A 24,712-nucleotide genomic window follows, 5' to 3' on the forward strand; every position below is an offset into this window, starting at 1 on the left:
ATATTGTTCTATAGTTTCCACACTCTGTTGGGTCACCCTTCTTTGGAATGGGAACAAATATAGATCTCTTCCAGTCAATTGGCCAAGTGGTTTGTTCTCCAGATTTCTTGGTACAACTTGGTGAGAACATCGAGGGCAGCATCTGTTAGCTGAAATACGTCAATTGGTATACCATCTATTCCTGGGGGCCTTATTTTTTGCTGTTTCCTTCAAAGCAGCTTGAACTTCTTCCTTCATCACCATAGACTCTTGCTCATATGTTGTTTTGTGAAATTCTTCTGTCTGCCAATTCATTTCCATACAGTGACTCAGTATATTCTTTTCCATCTTCTTTTAATACTTCCTGGACCATTTAATATTCTGCCTAAAGCATCCTTATTTATAGCAACTTGAGGTTTGAATTTGTTCTTCAATTCCTTGAGTTTAAGAAATCTGTATAAGAATGTATAAAATAGAAGCATATGAATGAAACAATGTATATGAATGATTGTATGAAACACAAAGTACACATACCAAACACGATGTATATGCAAGCCAAGTTTAAAAAAAAAATTAAAAATTACCTTTATAAGAATAAGATCTGTGGGGGCCTAAGGGAGAGTGATGTGGGTGTGGTCCCTGGGGTAGGCGGGACCTGACGGGGTGGGGGGGGAGGGGCCATCCCAGCAGAAGGAACAGCTACAGCAAAGGCTCAGAGGCTGAGCTAGGGAGAGAGGGGTGTGTGGAGGGCCTGGGGTGCGTGGAGGGCCTGGGGTGCCTGGAGGACCTAGGAGGGGTCGTGGAGGGCATGGAGGTCCAGGGGTGCGTGGAGGCCTGGGGTCCGTGAAGGGGTTGTGGTGCGTGGTGGGGCTGTGGTGCGTGGAGGGCCTGGAATGCGTGGAGAGCGTGGAGGTCCAGGGGTGCGTGGAGGGGCTGGGGTGCGTGGAGGTCTGGGGGGCGTGGAGGGCGTGGAGGTCCAGGGGTGCGTGGAGGTCTGGGGTGCATGGAGAGGCTGGGGTGCATGGAGGGGCTGGCGTGCGTGGAGGGTCTTGGGGCTCTCACCTGGCCCGGATTGCAGCTCATCTCGGGAAGGACCGAGCCCGAGCGCGCCCTCTGCAGGGTGAACGTGCGCAGCTCTCCTGTCCTGCGGGGTCCTTGCCTCTGCCCCACCTGGGCCAACTTTTGCGTGTGGTGAGGGTGTGAGGATGAGGGGTGAAGAGGAGGGCGGGGCGAGGAAGGCGTGGCCCGGAGACAGTGGTTACCCAACCGTGTGGCTGCCCCTTTCCAGGGATCCTCACTGGCCACTGCGTGAACTACACCTCGGAGCTGCGCACCTGTGAGATCCAGGGCTGGTGTCCTGCCGAGGTGGACACGGTGGAAAAGTAAGCATGGCTCCCCATCGCTGACTGTGGGGGCTCTGTGGGTCCCTTGGGTCAATTTGAGGGGCAAGAAAGTGGCCCAGGGTGTCAGCATCTCACTGCCTCGCCCCCCTCTGGCCCTCAGGCTTAGAGAGGGCTTTGAACCAGCTCTTCTTCTGTCTGAATCAGAGGCCTCTGGCCATCGCTGCGTCCCCCTCTCCTTCCTTCCTGAGAGCTGAGGCCTTTGCTCTTCCCCACAGACCTATCATGATCGAAGTCGAGAACTTCACTATCTTCATCAAGAACAACATCCGGTTCCCCCTCTTCAACTTTGAAAAGTGAGTCCTACTGCACTCCCTAAAGCCAACAGACAGGGGCGCCCTCCTCATGAGCAGTGTTCTCCCGGCCCCTCCCCCACCCTCTCAAGCCCACCTTGAACCTTAGAGCCAGGTGGGGGTGGGGGGTATGGGGCCAACTCATCTGCCAGCCTCCTTAACTCGAGGCTCCAAATCCAGAGGAGACTTTGTTTTGGATTGAGAGGTGGAGCATCCTCCCCTTGGTCCTGGAATAAGGATGCCTGCACATTTTGGGGCCCAGGAAGGTGACCCTCCTTCATTTTACCCCCCCCCCACCCCCACCCCAAGCCCAGGTGTAGAGTCCCTTTCCTGTTAGTCTATTCCTTTCTCTCGGCCCCGTCATTGACATTTGTCAGCCGCCAGGAGAGCAATGTGCTGGCTGTGTACAGACACAGTACCAGGCGCCATCATCCTGGGAGGGGATTGGACATGGCACTAGAGAACCCTAACAGAGGTAAAGGTTGAGAGGTTACAAGAAAGATGTTGGGAAGGGGATCAGAACTCAGACTCCCCTGCTCAGGCAAAGAGGAGCCCTGAGACTTCTCCGAAAACTGAGGACACAGACATTTGTGCCTGGGCTGTCTCCACATTGAGGCCCTGCCAGTGCTGGAGATCCTTGGACGCCCTCAGCCACTAGCCTAAAGGTTGTCAGTTCAAACCCATAGAGCAGCTGCAAAGAAGAAAGCACCAGGGAACTGCTTCCAGAAAGATTTTTTTTTTTTTTTTAAAAAAAGCAAATGAAAACACCAACCCCAAAGCAGTTGAGTCATGTTCCACCTGGCTTCACGGTGTTTCTGTCTTTTGTGGAGCCGTTGGTGGGTTTGAACAGCAGACCTTCCAGTTAGCAGCCTGATACATTTACCCACTACATTTCCAGGGTGCAAAAAAAAAAACCAAACCCCAAAACAAAACCCCAACAAAAACCCCCACCAACCCCAAAATAACTCTATGGAGCAGTTCTGTTCTGCAATAGGTGGGGTCTCTATGAGTCAGAATGCACTCCACAGTGAGGGGGTGGGTTTGGCGTCGGTGGTGCAGAGGGTTAAGTGCTGGGCTACTGGCCAAAAAGGTTGGCAGTTCGAATCCCCCCAGAAGTACCAGGGAAGAAAGGTTTGGCAATATTGCAAAAGGGTTGCAACCACAAAAATACTGCACTGGAGACGAAGGGACAATCTCCTCCTATACCAGTCAGATCATATTTGATGGCACACACACACAAAAGAATAAAATACTACAGCGCACAAGTATATAACTGCTCACCTAGGGTCCCCATGTTGTGTTAGATGCAGGTAAGTTAGAAGGGATTCATTTAGGGATGACTGTGCAGCGGGTATTCAGAGGCTGTAAATTTGCACGGGAGGAGATTGTCCATCTTGGTCCCACAGAGCAGCTGGTGGATTCAAACCACCTGCCTTTGGGCTGGCAGAGCAACTCTTTAACCACCAGACCACTAGAGGTTCCCAGCAGTCAGAGCCAATTCCGTGGCAGCTGGGGTGGCTTGGTTTGCTCTTCTCTTTGCAACCCGAACCCTGCCTTTCTCCTCTCCTCCTCCCAGGGGGAACCTCCTTCCCAACATGACAGCCGCTGAAATCAGGTCCTGCCGTTTCCACCCGGACAGTGCCCCCTACTGCCCTATCCTGAAAGTGGGCGACGTGGTCAAGTTTGCAGGGCAGGATTTTGCCAGACTGGCCAGCACGGTGAGGATGCTGCCAACTCTCCCATGGTCCAAAGTCGGGGAGCGCAGCCGGTTCCCCTGAACGCTGGCCCCTGGGCAGGTGGGTGGGAGGGGCACTCAGGGAAGAGGGCGGTGCACCACCTGGTGGCACGTCGCAGCCCTGCAACTGACTCTGCGTCTGAATGCTCCCCACCTGCCCCAGGCCTCCTCGGTGGCCCTGCCTCTCCCGCCCCTTGCCCCCTCCCTCAGCGTCTACTCCCTTTGCCCCTCTTTCCCTGCAAGGAAGTACTACCCAAAAAGAGAGACCCAAGTGACAGGACAGTTGATCTGTGTCACTTTGTCACCTAGTACAGTTAGGGGACTGAAGATTGGGTGGGTGCTCTCCCAGCTAGAAGACTTCTTCACTTAGCAAGTGTTGATACAGAGAAACCAGTTAGCACGTTCCCTGCCCCAACGCCCCTGCCCTTCGAGGGCTGGGGGGCAGAGCTTCCCGTGGAGCGCTCAGGCCGGTTACCTTTCCCCAGGGCGGAGTCCTGGGCATTAAGATCGCTTGGGTGTGCGACCTGGACAAGTCCTGGGACCTGTGCACCCCCAAGTACACCTTCACCCGGCTTGATGGCCTTTCTCAGAAGAGCAGGATCTCCCCAGGCTACAACTTCAGGTAACCCCCCGCGCGCCCGCGATAAGGAGGAAGGGGCTGTCTAAAGTACGTCATCTCCTCTCCCTTCACTGACTCCGCAGGTAGAGCGGAGAACTGTACAGAACTTCTTCTCAACCCACAGTGCATATGGGGGAGAAAAGGCGCCATGTTGCCCACAGATTTACTCTCAGCGAGGAGGGTGCTCGAGCCATTGCTTCTCGGTGGCCACAGGCCACAGTGGCTTCCCAGTTGATGGAGTCACCCTCTAGGTTGGCAGTCAGATCAGATGGCCCAGGTCTGTGATTCTGTGATCCTGTTCTTAGGCCTGGTTGGGAAACTCTAAGTGGCTCCAGGTAACCCCATTCTCTGTCTCCAGGTAACCCCATTCTCTGTCTCCAGGTAACCCCATTCTCTGTCTCCAGGTAACCCCATTCTCTGTCTTGTGCTTGAATTTTCTTCAGTTTATTGCTCCACAAAGTGAGAGCGATAACTGTTATCATTTTACAATATGGCTATTTTGTATTTCTGGCCATAATCAAAGGGCCCTGGTGACTCCGTGGTTAAAATACTGGAATGTTCCTGGAAGAGAAAGATATGCTAGCTAGTCTGCTTCTAAAAAAAAAGTGACAGGCTCAGACACCCCAGGGGGCACTTTTGTCCTGTCCTGTAGGCCACTATGAGTAGGAATCAACTTGAAGGCAGTCAATTGGGTCTGTAGCCAGCAAATTTCATCTAAGTCTCAAATAGTAATAATGATGATTGCGCTTTGTTCTGCTTCAATGCCTTTCCACGTAAGAGCTCAAACCAGACTTCACGTATCACCTTACTTGTAAAGACCCAAGACTAAGGGACCTTTCTGAGGGTTATTTTCCCATTAGAAGGCAGAGAAGAAAAATGAGCCAGAGGAAAAGCCGTTTCAAACCAGCCTGAATGTTCTTGCAGAAGCGCCTGAGTCCCAAAGGGTGCGTTCTACTCTTGGTAGTTCTTCTTGGTGGTACCGAGGTCCTCCCCTCCCCCCTCAGCTTGCTTTCCTCCCCTTTTATCTCTTGTGACATAAAAAGAGCTCTGGTGGCCTAATGGTAAGGAGTTGTACTGGCCACCCAAAGGTATGAGGTTCGAATCCACCAAGTGCTCAGTGGGAGAGCAATCGCCTTTCATGCAACTACCTACCTCTGAAAACCACTGGAGGGTCAGCTATGGGTCTATTCAGACTCGTTGTTACACGGCACTGGGCCAGGCCGCAAGCTTCCCTTGCATCTGATCCAGCCTGTAATGGATTAAGGAGCGTTACATCCCACCCTTAACCCTCCCATAACTGTCTGGTTTATCAGTTCATGGGAGATCATTACATAATTGCCACATTATATCATTATGTACATGTATCCTTGGAGGCAAGGATTCTGAAGTTTCGTCTGACATACTTTGGACATGTTGCAAGGAGGGACCAGTCCTTGGAGAGGGACATCATGCTTGGGAGAGTGGAGGGACAGGAGAGGAAGACCCTCAATGAGATAGATTGACTCAGTGACTGGGGTAATGGGAATGGGTGTGTCAGAGACAATACGATTGGCACAGGATAGAGTGGGGTTCAGAGCTGTTGTACGCAGGGTCGCTATGAGCCACAGGCGACTAGATGGCACATAACAACAAGTATCTTGGGTGGACAGACCTTACACACATTACACTAGGACTGGGCTCTGCAGGATTTTTGATGACTGATTTTTTTCCAAAGGTCACTGGGCACCACTGGGTGGACTTGAACAGCCAACCTTTCAGTGAATTGTTTGCTTTACCCAGGAACTGTCATAAAATGGTGATAGTATCACAATTATCTTGAGGATCCTGTGAACCAATGCATGAAAGCCTTCAGCTCTCTGCTTTATCGTTTCCTTAAGAGCCAGAATTTTCTGTTGTGTAATTGTTCTGTACTGTGCAGTCGGAACCAACCAACAGCAAACCCTCCAGCAGGTTTTCAGAGGCTGTAAATCGCACAGGAAGAGATTGTCCGTCTTTCTCCTGCATAAACAGCAGATATATTTGAACCGTGTACCTTTGTGTTGGCAGTACAACTCCTTACCACTAAGCCATCAAAGCTCCCTTCAGAAGCTTCTAACATAATGAAACACAAGATATTATACACTCCGCTCAGCTCATTGCTGTCAAGTGAGAACTGACTCAAAGCTGGCCCTCTGCTGGGTCTCCAAAGTTGTCAATCACACAGGAAGTGAGTGCCTGGCTTTCTCCCCTGGAGCTGCTGGTGCCTTTGAGCTGCCAGAGAGACTCTGGCAACTCAACTCCCTACCGTCTATGCCTCCAGAGCCCCCCTAAACAGGCCCGATAGGGAGCAACCAGGCAAAAAGAAATACGTGGAGGAATATATTTTGGCTACTTGTTCAAATGATCACAAATTTCTTTTGTCTTAAAAACCATCCATGGTGGTGTTTATTTCATAATAGAATGAGATCTCTCTTTCACTCGTTGCCACGGAGTCTGAGTCAGCACACAGCAGACCCTCCACTGGGTTTCTGAGTCTGTAAATCATACTGGAAGGGAGCGCTTATCTTTCTTTCTCGGGGCCGCTGGTAGATTCAAACTTGCAGAGAGACTTATTTTTCAGTTTAAGATGTAGATCTATATTCTCTGGAAAGAAGAATTTTTAAAAATTGAAAATGCTTTCATAGTCAACTCCAAACTTTAAAAAAAAAAAGCAGCTATAGGAAACAACACATATTTTAAAGTAGGTTAAAAATACTGTTTGGCTCACTGGTAGGAATTGGCATGTTTATCCAGGCGGTACCTCACACAGAAATCAATACAAAGGGTATTTGTATGGGAGCTTAAAATAGTAGCGTATTAATAAAATTCTCATGATCCAAAATGCAAATTTTCATCTTCCTAACTCCCCTCTGGCCGGTGGGAATTTTTCAATCCTCAAAGAGTTCGTTTGGCAGGAAGCATATGCACAATATGACTGCCATGACGACCGTCCCAGCTCATGACGTCACAGAGTTTCAGCACAAGGTCTTTCATGTAAAAAGAATTGGTTGGGAGGTTTTTAGCTTTAATTTGGGGTGCTCTGACTGCCCCTCTCATCCTGTCATGGGCACCCCGGTCCGAAGATAGAACAGGCCCTCAGTAAAATTGGATGGATGTGGGGAGGTGGGGGAGGGAGGCTCTCAATCTCGAAAGGACCCCACCAGTGTGATTCCTGGGGGCGAAGGGAGACCACACAGGGGAAAGATGGGCATCTCCTCCAGTGTAATTTACTGCCTCTGAAAACCTGCAGGAGGGCCAGCTGTAGGTCAGTTCAGACTCAACCATGCACAACAGCAAAGGAAGCCGTAGGGATTCTGGGGACTTGGGTGGCCTGCTTGGTAGAAAGTTGTGCTGCCAACACAAAGGCAGACGGTTTGAATCTATCACCTGCTCCTCGGGAGAAAGATGGGTTGTCTCCTCCCATGTGATTTGGGTCGGTTCCACCTCAGCAGCAGTGAGTGGAGTTTCCTCACTTTGAAGGGGAACCATAGGGTGTTCTGGGGGCGCTGACTGTGGCGAGCGGCGCTGCTCTCCCAAAGGCAGCACGTCTCCACAGGTTCAAATCCACCGGCGCCTCAGAGGGAGGAGGATGAACAGTCTTCTCGCGTTATAATTTTACAGCTTTGGACGCCCCATGGGGAGTCCCTCTGAGTTGGAACCGACTCCACAGCACTGAGTTTAAGTTTGAGTTTTTTAGAGGGAGATCATAGGTTAGAATCTGTCAGCCACTCTGAGGAAGATGATGGGTGTCCCCCTGTTGTAAAGATTTGTGACTTCAGAACTATTGCACATGTCTTCCCCCCCCATGAGAAAGCCTGTGGATCCGACTTACTGGCTTTTGTTTCATTTTGGAAGGGAGGGCGTTGAAAATGGGTGACTGACTCAATCACCAGAGACATTTAGGTGGCCTCCTTGGAAGGGAGAAAACTACTGACTCTTGTGATTGAAAAGAGTTTCCATGAGCCCAAGGAATAGCATTGACAGACAGAACTAGCTGACATCCATGACAAGCATGTGGGGACAACAGTGGCCTAGGGGTGGGATTTTTGCCTCCCATCTGGGAGACTGTGGTTCAATTCCCGGTCAAGGCACTGTACGTGCCAGCATCACTTGTCTTTCAGCAGGGCCTTGGGTTTTGTTTAATGCTGAGCACATTTTGGTGGAGCTTCTAGACTGGGAGGGACTAGGAAGAGATGTCAATGTCGAGTGATGTGGTTTTGAAAAGCAGCCAGGGAAGATGCTGTGAATCCCACAGGCCAATCAGAAACAGCCCCCGGGGAGATGCAGCACTGGGCAGGATTTCATTCTGCTGGCCATGGGGTCAGCTCAGCAGCAGCGCCCGGTGGCAAAGGAAGCACTCTGCTCTGCTTCCTGCAAATCCTTCCACTTGGCACCCACTGCCCTCACCCTGCCTCAGGCCGCTAGTACCAGCCAACACGCAAGCTGGGCTAAAGGCCCACGTAGGGTGGGGTAGGCCACAGGGGGGATGGTGGTGTTTGCCATCCAGTGGGAACCTACCCCTAGCTGACCCTCCAGAGGCAGTAAATCACGTGACAGGAGCTTGCCCATCCTTTCCCTGTGGAGCAGCTGGTGGAGTCGAACCACATGCCTTTGAGATTGCAGGACAACTTCTTACCATCAGGTCATCAGAGCTCATAGAACACCCTTCATTAAGAACAAAAGGTCACAAGCCAGATTCGGCACAGGCCACAGTAAGGTTTCTAGGATTCCTTATCATTAGTGCCGCACCTCAGACTCTCCAAAAGCAGCTTATCATTGGCAACAGTGCGTGGTGCCTGGTGTTGACCATGTCTGTGAGCAGAGAGTTTGGAGTGCTTGGGCTCGCCTCTTCTTTACATACCCTGAGGTAGCTGTCGCTGTCTTCCCACTTCACAGATAAGCTAACCGAGGCTCAGAGAGGTCCGAAAGCTTCCCAAGCTCACACAGTGAATAACTCTGGAACCCCTGCATTCACTCACATTGTCTTGGGTTGTCCTCTGCCCCAATCTGGAAGGGTAGGGACAGTCCCACTGTTAATGCTCAGAGAAGAATTCCTGTGGAAGCAGCATTCAGGATATCAATTCAGGACATATTGCACTGTGCAAATCCTACAAAAGACCTAAAAAGCATTCATGAGCAAAGTCATCACTTTGAAGACTAAGGTGTGCCCAGCCCAAGCCATCATATTTTCAATTGCATCGTATGCATGAAAAAGTTGGACACTAAATAAAACTAAAATTCAAACTCATCGATATGACTCTCGATCCGACTCATAACTGATCTTCTATTGGGTTTCTGACACCATAAATCACATTGGAGGAGATTGCCTCTCTTTCTCCATAGAACTACTGTTGAATTTGAACGACTAGAGAGCCATGGCCTTTGGACTGGCAGTGCAGTTCCCTAGGTCTTATGCCACCAGAGTTCCCTGGACAATAAATAAGGAAGACTGAAGAAGTGATGCCTGTGAAGTTATGGTGTTAGTGAGGGATATTGACTTCTCCATGGACTAGGAGAAAATGAACACATTTGTCTTAAAGAAGTCCAGCCATAATGCTCCTTAGAAGCAATAATGGTGAGTTTTTCTCCTGTCCTTTGGATATAACATCAGAAGGAATAAGTCCCTGGAGGAGAATATAACACTTGGTAAAGCAGAAGGTCCAGGCCGTGGTCTTCTCAGTTGCTGAGAGCTGGACAGTGAAGGAGGAGGACAGAAGAGGAATCAATGCCTTTGAGTTACGATGCTGGAGAAGAGTACTGAGCTTATCATGGACGGCTGAGAGAACAAACAGGTCTGCCCTGGAGAGGGTAAAATCAGTTTGCTCCTTGGAGGCAAGGATTTTGAAGCCCCACCTCACATACTGTGGGCATGTCACCAGGAGGGACGACCAGTCTTTGGAGAAGGACATGCTTGGAGAAGAGCAAAGGGACAGTCCAGGAGCGGAAGACCCTGGATGAGACGGATTGACTCAGTGACTGTGTCAATGGGGTCAAGTGTGTCAGAGACGGTGAGGTTGGCTCGGAAAAGAACAGGGTTCAGAACTGTTGTTCACAGGGTCGCTATGAGTCACAGTTGACTCAACGGTGTACATAACAACAACAATAGAGAGTGGAAAAGAGAAAGTTCTTGAATAAGATGGTTGACAGTGTGACTGCAGCCTTGGGCTGAAGCAGAGCCACAGCTGTGAGGATGACACGGAACCAGGCAGTTTCATTCTAGGTTGGAACCAGGTCAATGGCGCCTAACAGCAACCGTGTGGCTCTTACCCTGTATGAAACTTAGAAACCAAAGTACCCGAGGTCCAGGGTGCAAAGGGGATTAGCAGATTCTGGGGACACAATCCACAGGCCTGCCTTTGTCTCCCAAACTAATCCATTTGCCTCTCCCTCTTCCAAGAAAGACCAGATTTCTGACTTCCTACTATTGCAATTTTGCGCTGGAGGGAATGGAACGCATCCAGCCGAGACTCAGCCTTGTTTTAAGCTGCAAACGCAGACATCCAGAGGCTGCTAGAGATTTGCATTTCCTTCGCTAATTACTTCTGCAGCTCCTTTCCAAGAGCCCCCCTACTTTTCACAGCCTTGTCAACAGACTGAGAACTCAAGAACTTAACCCCTGATCCAGAACCTTTCCAGGCGCCCAGACAGAGGCAGTCATTTTACAGATAAGGAAGCAATACCTTTAAAAGGAGAAAGGACTTGCCAAGGCCACAGGTGTGTGTTAGAGTAGCCTGTGAGGTCACTAAGCCCTAACTTCCCCTTCTCGACAATGCTGGCCCAGATTAAGGGCTGCCTCCATCCATCATCAGTGGCTCCTTTTATTGGGAAGGTGACCTTCGACCAGGAATCTCTCATGGCACAGTAGTTAAAGTTCTTGGCTGCTAACCAGAAAGTCAGTGGTTCACACCCCCCCCCCAAGTGCTCCCCAGGAGAAACCACTACACCACCAAGTACCCTCCAGGAGAAAGGTGTAGTGATTCACCCCCTCCCAAGTGGCCCCCAGGAGAAAGGCATGGCTGTCTTTATGGCACAGTTCTACTTAGTCCGGTAGGGTTGCTATGAGTGAGACTTGACTCAGTGGCAGTGGGGTATGTTGAGCCAGGATGTGACTCCCTTCAATTCCTCCTCTGTGTCTGGAGTCCTCCATATAGATTGATCTGTTGGTGTGGTCCCCTGAAGGTGTCTACTCCCTCTATACCTGAAACTTGGTGGAAAGATGTTCTCTTCACTTCTTTTCTTTTCTTTTAAACTTGTTATATGCCATCGAATTGGGTCCAACTGGCACAGAAGGAGATTGCCCCTCCTTCTCCAGCAGAACATCTGATGGATTCGAACTGCGCGCCTTCGGAATTGCAGTGCAGCTTCTTGCCACTAGGCCACCAGAGCTCCCTCGTTTTATTTTTTTATTATTTTTTAGCTTTTTAGAATTGTGTTCCATGCCAATCTTCATTTCCGTTATTTTCATTAGTTTATATTGTGGATTTGTTTTATTTCCTCCCTTATAGTCATCTTACCTACCAGCAACTACTTTGTTGAAAGCTTGTAAGCCAGCTACCTCATGCCTCGTGCCCTACTATGCCCCTTGGAGAAAGCCAGGTACTTATTTGCCCATCCCAGCACTCTGAGGAAGCAAGCACGCCTCTGTTGTTGACGGAGTCTTTGTCATCATTTTATTTTGTATGGTTAAGACCCCATGAGCCCCTGCAAGAGAGATTTGTATAAAGCTTCCCCCCAAGTACATGAGGGGTATAGTGGACAGCTTTTTCTGGATCTGTGGTGGACAACATGGTGCAGCACTGGCCCCAGGGCCAGGTCACTGGTGTGGGGTGAAGGCGCCCCTAGCGGCAGAAGACAGGTCTTACAATGGAGCCCCTCGCAGAGGGTGGTTCCTGCCTCCCAGAGGGACTCTAGGGTCTCAGGAGCAGGATTCAAACACATCACTGCATCTTCCCCCCCACCCCTTTTACCACTACATTTCTTAAGGTGCTGAGAACCAAAAGTATTCTCTGTGTGTGTATGTATATGAGAGAGAGAGAGATGGGTGGTTTTGTGACGTTTAAAGTATGTACCTCTCCAGAGTGCTGAAGAGCAAGGATGTCAGCCTAGAGACTAAGGTGCACTTAATCCAGGCCGTGGTCTTCACAATTACTTGTTATGCATCAGAGAACTGGACATTGATGAAGGATGACAGAAGAATTGATGCCTTTGAGTTGTGGTGCTGGAGAAGAGTCTTGAGCATACACCATGGACTGCCAAGAGAATGAACAGGTCTGTCCCGGAACGGTTGAAACCACGCTGCTCCTTGGAGGCAAGGATTCTGAGACTCCATCTCGCATACTTTGAGCATGTAGCCAGGAGGGGCCAGTCTTTGGAGAGGGATATCATGCTTAGAGGGGTCAAGGGACAGAGCAGGAGAGGAAGATCTCAAATGAGATGGATTTACATAATATTTGGGGTAATGAGAGTAGTTGCTTTGGAGACAGTGAGATTAGCTCAGGACAGAGCAGAACTCAGAGCTATTGTGCATAGGGCTGCTATGTGTTGTAGTAGACTCAGTGGCACATAACAACAACAACAAAATTGGGAGGAGCTTGGGTCGTACACTGATTAAAGCTTTTTCTGCTAATCATAAAGTCAGCAGTTCAAACTCACCAGTTGTTCTACCAGGGAAAGCTGTGGCAGTCTGCTCCCATAGAGATTGTTGTTGTTGTTGTTATCGGCCGTCGAGTTACCTCTGACTTATAGCGACCCGATGCACAATGTTCTGAACACTGCCCTCTCCTGAGCTAATCTCACTGACTCCAATACACCAATCCCCACGACCCCAGTAACTGTGTCAGTCCATTTCATCCTGGGTCTTCCTCGCTTGTGCTGATTCCCCCCCTCTCCAAGCATATCCTTCTCCAAGGACTGGTCCCTCCTGGCCACATACATGCCCAAAGTATGTGCGATGGAGCTTCAAAGTCTTTGCCTTCAAGGAGAAACTTGGTTTCACCTTCTCCAGGTCAGACTTGTTTGTTGTCTTGCCAGTCCATGGTTCCATACATTCAATACTCTTCTCCAGCATCGTAACGCAAAGGTATCAGTTGTCCTTATGTCATCCTTAGTCATTGTCCAACTCTTTGATACATATCTGCATAGCATGCAGTTGCAAAGACCATGGCCTGAATCAGGTGCACCTTAGTCTCTAGAGTGACGTTGTTGCTCTTTAGCACTCTGAAGAGGTTCATGACAGCAGATTTTCCTAGTGCAATTCGTCTTTTGATTTCATGAATTTCATGACTCTTGGTGTCTTTGAAAATCCTATGGGACAGGCAGTTCTAGGTGGTCCTAAAGGGTCACTGAGTCCGAATAGACTCAATGGCAGTGGTTTGGATTTTGGTGTAAGTAGGGGTGTGGGTGTGTGTACACACGCATCTAGAGTGAATCTGAGAGTGCATGGGTGTTGTATGTGTGTGAAAGTACAAGTGTGTGTAAGAGTAAGTGTGGACTAGGATACATGTGAACGTGTCTGCGTTTGTAAGTATGTGTGTCCGCTAGTTTGAGTGTGTGTGAACGTGACTGTGTGTGTGTCTGCAAGTGAATCTGAGTCTGTAACACTATGAGTGAGTGTGAGCTAGTGTCTCAGTGAATATGTGTCTGTCTGTGAGTCTATCAGGTCTATAAGTGTGTTTGTCAGTTTGAGTGTGTAGGTGAGTGTGCCTGTGAATTGCAAAGTGTACAAGCTGTGTCAGTATGTGTGTGAGATAGTGTAACCGTAAGTATGCATTCAGGAGTGAGTGTGGACTGAGTGTGTGTGAGCATGTACCCCTGCAGAATGGTGCAATGCCAGATTAAAAATACATTTTCAATCAGGGTCCCGGCAGGAAACAGATGGTACCTTCAAACTGGGTAATTTGAGGGGAGTTTAATAAAGGGACAGTTTCTATGTGCAGGCACGCCACAAAGGATAGTAGAGGCCCTGGGCCAGTGACAGGACAGTAGTCATCCCCACATCTGGAGAGGTGAGGGGAGGAAGCAGTTATAGGGTCTAGAGACAAAGCCCGATGCACTGGGCAGTCTGACTGGAGCTGTGGCCCTGCCAGGCCCCACAGAGGCCAGAGGCCTGGCCCCACCAGCTGACACAGCCTAGGCCAGCAGAGAGGGAGGGGCAGGGCCAAAGAGCAGGGTTGAGAGGCCCGCTGTGAATCCTAATGGCTTTCATATGGAAAATCAGAGCTGCTTCTCAGTGCTTGCAGGATCCTGACCTCTTTCTGTCCCTGGCAAAAACATGGCACAAACGCTTTTACAGGTCCCTTTTTTTTTGCCTTTAATGATCGTTTCTTTCTAGAAATAAGACACAAGTGTATCCTCAGAGCAGTAGATCCCGGAATCCTGGTACAGACAGAGGAGTTACTGACCTTCTCCGGGCTCCTCCTCTGTGTGGGACAGGCCTCCCTCCCATCTCTCTGGAATTGACGTTGATCCCAGCAAGGCTCAGCAGTGTCCCTCCCCTGGAGGAGGTTCCTGCAGTCTTGGGCAAAGTCCCTGGGGCCATAGACGGTGTACTGCCAATCTAAAGGTGAGAGGTTTGAACCCACGCGGCGGTGCTGAGGAAGAATGATCTGGCAATAGGCTTCTGTACATCAGCCTCTGACATACTGGGCATTGTAAGACTTGGAATAGGCTCAAAGGCAACTAACTGGTTTGATGAATTTAAAAAACATCCTAGACAAATTGAGAACCCAGAAATGGACCCAGCTATCTATGATCAACTGATATTCGATGAGGAAATAAAACCTAGCAAAAGGGGAAATGACGACCTCTTCGACAAGTGGTACTGGCAAAGAATATCCTGGACACTCACGTGCATTTCCTGCCAGTCCTTTTATTGTGTGTTCATGTTATTGTTGGTGTGTGTCATCCAGTCAGAAACCGACCCGTAGCTGACCCTCCAGCAGGTTTTCAGAGGCCGTAAATCTGCACAGGAGGGGATTGCTTATCCATCCCCCACAGGGCAGCTGGTGGATTCCAACCGCCTGCCTTTGGGATTGCAGGACAGCGTCTCATGCAGCATAAAATTCCAGGGTTTTAAAAGACCTTAAAAAAACCCAACAAAACTGAAACACCTCATCTCTGGATGTGGGATTAAAAACTCCTGATGGCTGGGTGAAGGGGTCTTGGTGGCACAGTGATTAAGCATTCAGTTGTTAACTGAAGGAAAGTTTGGCGGTTTGAAACCACCAGTCACTTCCCAGGAAAAGAACGAGACATCTGACGCCTTAAAGGTCACAGCCTGGGAAATTCTATAGGGCAGTTCTGCTCTGTCCTGTGCGGTTATCAGGTCGGAATACACTTTGAGGCGTGAGTTTTGCTTTTGGGGTTTTGGTAGCTTAATATTTTTGTATAAGTTTATAGTTTTCTTAATAGTGGATCGATGAGATGGACTGATACAGTAACTGGGGCAATGGGGGCAGGTGTATCAGAGTCAGTGAGACCGGCTCAGGACAGGACAGGCTTCAGAGCTGCTGTACGTAGAGTCGCTATGGGTCGCAGGGGACACGACAGCACATAACAACACCACCACCAGTGTCACAGTCAATTGGAAGTTGTGTGGCTAATCCAAAGGTGGCCCCTTTCTGTTGGTTCAAATCCACCAGTATCTGCAAGAGAGAAAGATGGACAGTCTCCTCTCATGCCCTGGAAAATGTGCTGGAAGGTCAGCTATGAGTCATTTGTGACTCCATGGCCATGAGTGAGTGTACAATTAAGCACTTGGCTGCTAGTCAAAAGGTTGACGGTTCAAGCCCACCAGCAGGAGGTAGGTTTGAACCACCACTTTGACAGCACATGATAAGAGTTAAATGATTTTTAAATTTTATTATTTTTTGTCATGTGCTGTCAAATCCACAGTCAACACTCTTGGTACCAGTAGCCAGGAAATGAAAAGATGTATTGCCATGGGAAAGTCTGCTGTTAGGGACCTCTCCAAAGTACTGAAGAGCAATGGTGTCTCTCTGGAGACTAAGGTGTATCTGATACAGGCCGTGGTCTTTGCAATCACTTGTTATGCATTATAGAGTTGGACAATGACTAAGGAGGATAGAAAGAGAATTGATGCCTTTGAGCTGTGGTGCTGGAGAAGAGTATTGAGGGTACCATGGACAGCTAGGAAAACAAAGAGATTCATCCTGGAGAGGGTTAAATCAGGCAGCTCCATGGAGGCAAGGATTCTGAGGCTCCGTCTAACATACTTTGGACACGTTGTGAGGAGAGACTGGTCCTTGGAGAGGGACATCATGCTTGGGAGGGTGGAGGGACAACGCAGGAGGGGAAGGTCCTCTATGAGGTGGATTGATTCAGTGACTGGGGTAATTGGGATGTGTCAGAGACAGTGCGATTGGCACAGGACAGAGCAGAGTTTAGGGCTGTTGTACATAGGGTCGCTATGAGTGGCAAGCGACTTGATGGCACATAACAACAACAACATCAACAACAACAACAACAACCACCGTCAAATTAGCTCTGACTGGTACAGGAAGAGATTGTCCCTCCTTTTCCAGCAGAGCATCTGGTGGATTTTAACCGCACACCTCTGGGATTGCAGTGCAGCTTCTTGCGACTAGGCCACCGGAGCTCCCGAACAGTTAAATTTGCAAAGCCTTTTCTACCTGGTCATAGCTCACCCGGCGCCCTCCTCCCCAGGGCAGGCCTGGAAGTTTTGGACTTGGCCAGGATGGTACAGCCTGCTCTGGACTCACACCCCAGAACCTGGTCAGAATCCATTGCTTCTTGCACACCTTCCGTCTTCACATTGCTGGATGACAACAAACAGGAGCTGGCAGAGCTGTGCCAGGTGGCGGTTGCTGAAGGGAAGCGAGAGGAGCGAAAACGGGTGCGTTTAGCAGCGTCTGAAAGTCTCTGTCTCCTCTAAGAGGCCCCGCACAGCTTTGAAACGAAAAGACAACGCGGTTTTGGATTTCCTCTCTTCTGGTGTCTGGGACCAAAAACATTAGTTCAGCTGCTAAATTCTCTTCGTGCTGGCGGTGTTTGCCGTGATCACTGGGCTTGGAAACATACCCGCTGCAGCTTGCACGAGGCTCTGAAGGCTGGCGCCTCTCCTGCCTCCAGGAGAAACGTGCCGATCGGCGAGCTCTCAGGCCAATTGTCAGAGGCTGGGCCCAAGTGCCTTTGGCTTTGCTTAGTCTTTCCGCAATCTGGAATTTTTGCCTTCCAACGCTTGAGAAGATGTGTGCAGAAGCAGCCGTCCCCGCCGTTCCCACAAAAGCACAGGACAGTCCTCTTGAGCGAGGCTGTGGGCCTGAATCTTCTGTGACCTGCCCCCCTCTTGGCCAGCCTTAGGTTACAGAGGGAGGGGAGATGGTGAGAACAGAGTTTGCTCCGCTTTAGCCGCTCCCCACCATTGAGGCCTGTTATCTGCACTGTGTATTAGAAGAATTCTGGGATTTTTCCTCCTGTGCGTTTTTATCTTGCTCCCTCGTGGTCCGTGATGCCAGCTGAGGTTGTCAGTACAGCGAAACCACACTGAAGGGGCGGGAGCAGATTTCTCGGCCGCTTTTCTAGATCTTTGAGCTGCACGTCAAACCTGTGGTGGAGAATGCCACCCGTGTTTCACCTGCCTCTGACGTTGACAGAAGTTTTCCCTGCTCTGTGATCATCAGACGTTGACAGAAGTTTTCCCTGCTCTGTGATCATCAGAGATTTCAAATCGGCCAACGTGGTCACACTTCATCACCACCGTCAGGAACAGAACTATGGCTTTGGAGCACGGCCTGAGAAGAACCCAGCGCTCGCCTCTCTTCTCGGCCTTGTTGATCCTTTGGAGAGCGTCAGCCAGGACATTCATGCGCTTGCAAAGATGGCGGAAAGATAAATTTGCACCACTTTGTACAGGGAGCTCTGGTGGCCTAGAGACAAGAAGGTGCACTGCAATCCCAAAGGCATGTGGTTCGCGCCCACCAGCTGCTCTGCAGGAGAAGGATGGGTGATTAACTGCTCCTGAGAACCCTCCAGAGGGTCAGCTATGGGTCGGTTCTGACTCAATGATGTACAATAACAACAACAACTGGTGGCTTGGTCCATAGACAGTTGCACTGCTAACTCAAAGGCAGCCTCTCTCTGGCAGTTTGAGTTCACTATCTGCCCCTTGAGAGAAAGGTGGGCAATCTCCTCCCATACAATTTACAGCCTCAGAAAACCTGTCGGAGGGTCAGCTATGAGTCAGTTCCGAGTGGGTGGCAATGAGTTTTGTTTTGTTTCTAGTTTATAATTTATAGTCCCTAGTTATACGCATACTTCGGACATGTTGTCAGGACATCATGCTTGAACAAAGTGGAGGGTCGTCAAAGGAAGGGAAGCCCCTCAGTGAGGTGGGTTAACAACACTGACTGCACAGTGGGCTTGAGCGGGGCAGAGATTGTAAGGGGGTTCAGGAGAGGGCAAGCTTTCTATGTGCTGTTTGTGGGGTTGTTGGGAGTCATCACAGTCAACTTGATGGCGCCTAAAAGCAGGACAAAGCTTCAACACTGGGCGTAAGCACAGCAGAAATTGTAAGGAGGGTGACGCTTTCGATCTGTTGTGTTGGGTGGTACGCAAGCACAGGTAGCACGAATGGTTCCTGCATTTGGTTGCTAACAAGAGGCTAGAAGTTCAAGTTCACCCAGAGGTGCTTCAGAAGAAAGGTCTGGCCATCTGCTGCTGAAATACCAGCCTCTGAGAGCCCCTTGGGGTGCAGTTCTACTCTGACTCCCTTTGGGTTGCCCTGAGTCTGAGCCAAACCTACGGCAACCAGAAGTGGTAGTGACTATAACTTTCATTCTTTTTATATCCTCACAAAGGCCAATAATACTGGTTGGAATATTGGCTACTACTCATTGAACCCTTACCAAGTAAGCAGGGGACCTAGCAGGGGCGCTGTGAGAGTGCTCTCCACAGCCCTTGAAGAGGGAATATTGGGTAGTATGGGGTCTTAGTACCTGGTGCTGCTGTAACAGAAATACCACAGCAACTGGCTTGAACAAACATGATGCTTCTCTCACAGCTGAAGAGACTGTGGTTGTTGTTAGGTGCCAACTCACAGTGACCCCGTGTCTGATGGAATGAAGCCTTGTACAGTCCTGAGCCATCCACACAGCCTCTCCTGTGCTTAAGCCCCTTGTCACAGACTCCAGAAGTTCAAAACCAGGGCATCAGTTCCTGGGTGGGCTTATTCTCCCTCTTGGTTCCAGGGAAAAGTCCTTGTCATCAGTCTTCCCCTGGAGGGAAGGGGTTCAGTGCAGGTGCCCTGGGTCCAAAGAACCAGCTCTGCTCCTGCCTATTCTTCCTGGATGGTACCGAAGCCCCTCTAATATCTGCTCACTCATCTGACCTCTTTTACATCTGATAAGAGCCTGACTCATGATACAAGCCAACCCTGTGGATTGCACCCTGCCTTATTAGCAGACATGCCATTAACCCTGCCTCATTGCCATCACTGAAGAGCAAAGATGTCAGTATAAAGACTAAGGTGTGTCTGACCCATGATATTGTCAACTTCTTTGTATGCCTCTGAAGGTTGGACAGTGAAAGAGGAAGAAAAGACTAACACACGACCTTTTTTTAGAGAAAAGGGTGATCAAACTTGATCTCACATACTTTGGGCATGTTGTTAGGAGGTGCTAGTGCCGGGAAAAAAGATATTCTTCAGGGAAAAGTGAGTCAGCTAAGGAAAGGAAGGCCCTCAAGGAGCTGGGTTGATACAGTGACTGTAGTCATGAGAGGATGGTACAGGACAGGATGCGGTCATGTATTGTTCACAGGGTCCTGTGAGGAGGGATGGTCAACTGGGTGTTACCTAACAACAGAAAACACCAGCATCACAGAGGTTAGGCATTAAAACACAGGATAATTATGTCACATCACAACATTGGGGGTAATAATACTGAGAATCACGGCCTGGCACATACTTTGGGGGACACAATTCAACCCATAGCAGCTTGAGGCTTGGGGGTTCATTCACTTGCCCAGGGCCACATAGGGCTGGAGCCAGAATCCAAACGCTGGCAGGGTGGCTCCAGAGCCTGAACTGACAATCACAAACACACTGGTAGGATGAGTATGTTGTTGTGTGCCGGCAAATCAGAGCCAACCTGTGGCTGACCCTTGCACAGGAGTAAATTCAAAGCACGTGTGCCTGAGTATGTTGTTGTTATGTGCCGTTGAGTCGCCTGCATCTCATAGCGACCCTATGTATAACCGCTCTAAACCCTGCTCTATCCCTTGCCAATCTTATTGTCTCTGACACACCTACCCTCATTACCGCAGTCACTGAATCAATCCATCTCATTGAGGGCCTTCCTCTCTTGCACTGTCCCTCCACCCTCTCCAAGGACTGATCCCGCCTTACAACATGTCCAAAGTATGTCAGACGAAGCTTCAGAATCCTTGCCTCCCAGGAGCATTCCGACTTCACCCTCTCCAGGTAGAACTTGTTTGTTCTCCTAGCAGTCCATGGTATATTCAATATTCTTTTCCAACACCACAGCTCAAAGGCATCTAGTTATCCCATTTTACAGATGAAGGAACTGAGGCAGAAGGAAAAAAAAAAACAACTCAAAAAAACCAGATTACTTCTGTGAACAAAAGTTAGCCATTGACTAACAGGTACATTGTCTGACCCTGTATCCACTGATCTTTCCTTTCTCCATGCATTAGATGTATTACTTTTCAAATCATAATTGACAGCACACCGTTTTTTAATGTTTGCCTCTGGGGTGACTGTTGGTGTCGAGTTGGCTCTGATTCATGGTGACCCCATGTGCAACAGCCACACGCTGCCTGGTCCCCCACCACCCTCAAGATGACGTCTGCACACCACCAACATGCCAGCGTCCACAGGTGTCTTCTCACCTGGGAGCTCATCCCCCAGCATGACAGCAGTCAGTAGGCTGTTGGGATCCGTAGAGTTGTCACTGGCTCATTTTCAGAAGCAGGTTGTCAGGCTTTTCTTCCTAGTCTTAATTTTTTAAAAAATCAACTTCATGTGTGTGTGTATGTACTGTCAAATCGGATCTGACTGGTACAAGAGGAGACTGTCCCTCCTTTTCCAGCAGAGCATCTGGTCTTCCTAGTCTTAATCTTGAAGCTTTACTGAAACCTGCATACCATGGGGGAACCCTGTCGTAGTTGAAGTATGAGCAGCATAGCTACTGGCACCGTGGCAACGCGCAAGCCGCAAAGCACAGCAAGCTGACAGACCAGTGGTCGTAAGGATGCTTGCTGCTGCTGATAGTTGCTACTTGTTGACATTGACTCATGGTGAGGCCCTGTGTGCAGAGGGAAGCTATGGCCCATAGGGGTCCTGCAGCTTTGATTGGGAAGCCCATCTTCCCAGCCGTCTGTGGCTCTGAGTCCATTGGTTCAAACTGCCACCTTATTTGTCAGTGTTGTTGTGTACTGTCAAGATAGAATTGACTCATCATTACATGGGAGATTTTCCACCTTTCTCCCTCAAGAATAGCTGGTGGATTCGAACCATGTACTTTTGGGTTGATGGCTCAATTGCTAACCACCAAACCACCAGGGAGCTCCTGTGGCCCAGTAGTAAGGAGCTGTATTGCCAACTTGAAGGCACGTGTTTCAAATAAAACCGCTGCTCCAGAGAAGAAATATGAGCAATCTCTTCTCATGCAATTGACTGCCTCTGAGAACTCGCTGGAAGGTCATTCTGGCTTGGTTCTCACTTGACAGCACCTGACAACAAGAAGCCACTAGAGCTCTCTAGCTCTCTGCTGGGAGCGGAGGGTTGATCCAGGATATGAGCAAACAAGCACAGCTTTGGACACTTTTCTGAGGAGGAGAGCCGCAGCCTTCTTGAAGGATGCCACCCGAGGTTCCGTGGCACACGCCTGCCAGCAGATCTTTTCCAATCAGTATAAAGTCAACTGTAAAAGTGTGTTGCATCTGGCACAGCGACTTCCCAGCAGGCAGACGCTCTGCTGAGAACGCCACCTCCTTCCCTGAGAAACTCAGATTCCAGGCCCAGCTTTCCCCTCGCACGTCGAGCCTGGATGCCGCAAGCGTTGCTGTTTTCCCTGCTGCTGTAGCAGCTCCGTGTCCCTGCCGTAGGAAGGGATTTCCACCCTTCCAGGGGAGGGCGGAGTCTTTTTAAACAGATGTCTGAACACTTGCAAGGGATTTGTACATCGTGATAAAAAGCTCGCCTCCATTCAGCAAATGCTCGCTTTGCCTGTAGGTGTCGGCTCAGCTGAGGGGAGCCCTCCCAGCAGTGGGGCCCGTCTGGAGTAGGCCCGACCATGGGGTGAGCTTCCTGTTACTGTGGGAGGCCGGGTGGCAGCAGGGAAACCATGGGGTGGGGTGGAAGAGGGGCTATCATGGAAGGACTTTGAAGAGCTTCTTCCAGCCTCCAAGTTATGTCACATGCAGGCTCGACTGATATAGAAATGGACAGGGCCAGTCCCTGCATTCAAGGAATTTTCAGGGGGAATGATAAATCTGAATCCAAAGAACAAAAAGAGATAGATAGATGATAGATAGATAGATAGATAGATAGATAGATAGATAGATAGATAGATGATAGATAGATAGATATTAGAGATATAGATAGAGACAGATATATGTCATGATATAATTACAAATATATAGCTTTATTTAGAGGATCTGGTGGTGCAGCAGTTAAAGCACTCTGATGCTAACTCAAAGGTCAGCATTTCAAACCTCCCCGCCGCCGCTCTGTGGCAAAAAGAGGTGGCAATCTGCTTCTGTAAGAGTTTGCAGCTCTGGAAACCCTCAGAGGCAATTCCACTCTGTCTTACAAGGACAGAATCAACTAAATGGCTGGGTTGGGTGGGAGGGCTTTTGAGGTTAGGGTGCTCTGGTGGCATAGTTCCTAAGAAGTTGCACTGTTAACCCAAAGGTGGTGTCATTCTGGCAGTTCAAATCCACCGTCAGCTCTAAGGAGATAGACGGAGAATCTCCTCCCATACAATTTCACAGCCTCTGAAAACGCGCTGGAAGTCGGGCTATGAGTCAGCTCCTGCTCAAAGGAAATGAGAGTGTTTTTGCCATTAAGTCAGTTCTGACTCATAATGACCCTGGGGGTCAGAGGAGAACTCTGTGTTGATGATATCATCTTTCTCCTCTGGACCAGCTGATAGATTCAAAGTGCCAACCTTTGGAATAGTAGGAACCACTATGCCACCAGGGCTTGAGAGACAAATAGAGATAGACAGACAGACTTAGACAGACAGACAATTGCTGGGGCAGGCCAAGAATAATTGGGATAGAGAGATGGCAAGCACAAATTACAGCCCCCGGGATGTGGTCAGGAGACCTGACTTGAGCACCTGAGTTTCAGGGTTCAGGCCTGGCCAAAAACACTCAGCATGCTTTTGAACACGTCCTGCCCCACCCATGGGCCTCAGTTTGCATCTCTGTGAAATGGGCTGGGTAAACCTGATCGTCGCTAAGGCCCCCTTCCAGCTCTAGAAGTGAATCATCGCGTGTGGGTGTCTGGGGAAGGGCTTGGAAACGGGCCGCTGAAGCATGCACTATTATTTATAGACCTATCACATTGGAATGCAGCTTCAACCCTGCCCTGCAGAAGCACATCTGACAAATGATTTATTATGGTAATTGACGTTTGTACTTACTCATTCTTTATCCATTACAGCTCGTGGCGTGAAGGCACACACTTATACACACACACACACACACACACACACCCTCAGCACCGTCAGGCCTCAGCATGGTTCAGTTTGTTTCTGCACTGGGGGTGCCCTGTCTGGTTACAGGATAGGTCTTAATGAAGAAACTTCCACAGTGGAAACCAACAGGGACATAGAAACACTCACCCCAAGGGCACAGCAGAGCCAAGAGCTATTGCCACCACCACCCCTAGACCTTCAGCCACAGCAGGAAAATGGGGACCTGGTTAAGATCCGGGGTCCCTGGCAAGGGCAGTGGTCACAGAGGGACACAGCCATAAAATCTATGAATGGCCATCAGTTGATTCTGACTCAGCGTGACCCCGTAGGACAGAGTTGAGTTGTCCCCATGGTGTTTTCTGGACAGTAACCTTTACAGAAGGCTGGTCACCAGGTCTTTCTTCTGCATTCAAACTCTCAGTCTTTTGGCTCACAGCCTAGTGCTTAACCCCTGTGCCGTCAGAGTTCCCATACAGAGGAGCAGGGAGCGGGTAATGAGGCCAGCCCGCAGGTGGGAAGCAGAGGCTGGTGTGGGGCGGGTGGTGCGTGGTGACTCATGAGGTAATTGACCCCATGTCCTTTCACATCCCAGGCCCAGCAGCTTCAGGCCGGTCCGGCCCCTCCCGGGCTCCCTCTCCTCCCGCCTGTGCGCTGCCAGGTGTCCTCTGTTCCATCCTCTGACAGTCATGGCATTGTCACCGTCACTGCACAGCTGAGCTGTTCTTACAGCACCAGCTTGAAGAGCTCCCTGTGCGCTGTGATGGCTGAAAGCCCTCCTTCCCGCCCCTCTCGTGGGGAGCTTCTGTGAGAGCTTCGCATAGACCCCCACTCGCCCAGCCAGGGCCTTTGGAGTCAAGCAGCCCCCAGTGCAGAGCCCAGCTGTTCCCCTTGCTATCCAGGCAGCCTATGGGGAAGTTCTCTGCTCCTCTGAGCCTTAAGCTTTCTGGTCTACAATTAGAACCCAA

General features: G+C 49.8%; 1 protein-coding gene across 2 annotated transcripts in view; it reads left to right on the plus strand.

Annotated features, from left to right (window-relative positions):
* P2RX3 (purinergic receptor P2X, ligand-gated ion channel, 3) overlaps positions 1-24,712 on the plus strand; it is an 89,773-nt gene that overhangs the window by 22,232 nt on the left and 42,829 nt on the right. For both annotated transcript variants that reach the window (XR_439009.1, XM_006900407.1), the window contains exons 5-8: positions 1,268-1,361; positions 1,598-1,675; positions 3,249-3,390; positions 3,893-4,029. Coding sequence is in view for 1 of the 2 variants with exons in the window: in XM_006900407.1 (XP_006900469.1) it covers positions 1,268-1,361; positions 1,598-1,675; positions 3,249-3,390; positions 3,893-4,029 (451 nt within the window). In the remaining variant the exon portion in view is untranslated. The remainder of the gene's footprint in view (positions 1-1,267; positions 1,362-1,597; positions 1,676-3,248; positions 3,391-3,892; positions 4,030-24,712) is intronic.

The sequence above is a fragment of the Elephantulus edwardii genome, unplaced genomic scaffold (genome assembly GCF_000299155.1).
Source record: "Elephantulus edwardii isolate Elephantulus edwardi_28Jun2011 unplaced genomic scaffold, EleEdw1.0 scaffold00284, whole genome shotgun sequence".
Lineage (NCBI taxonomy): Eukaryota > Metazoa > Chordata > Mammalia > Macroscelidea > Macroscelididae > Elephantulus > Elephantulus edwardii.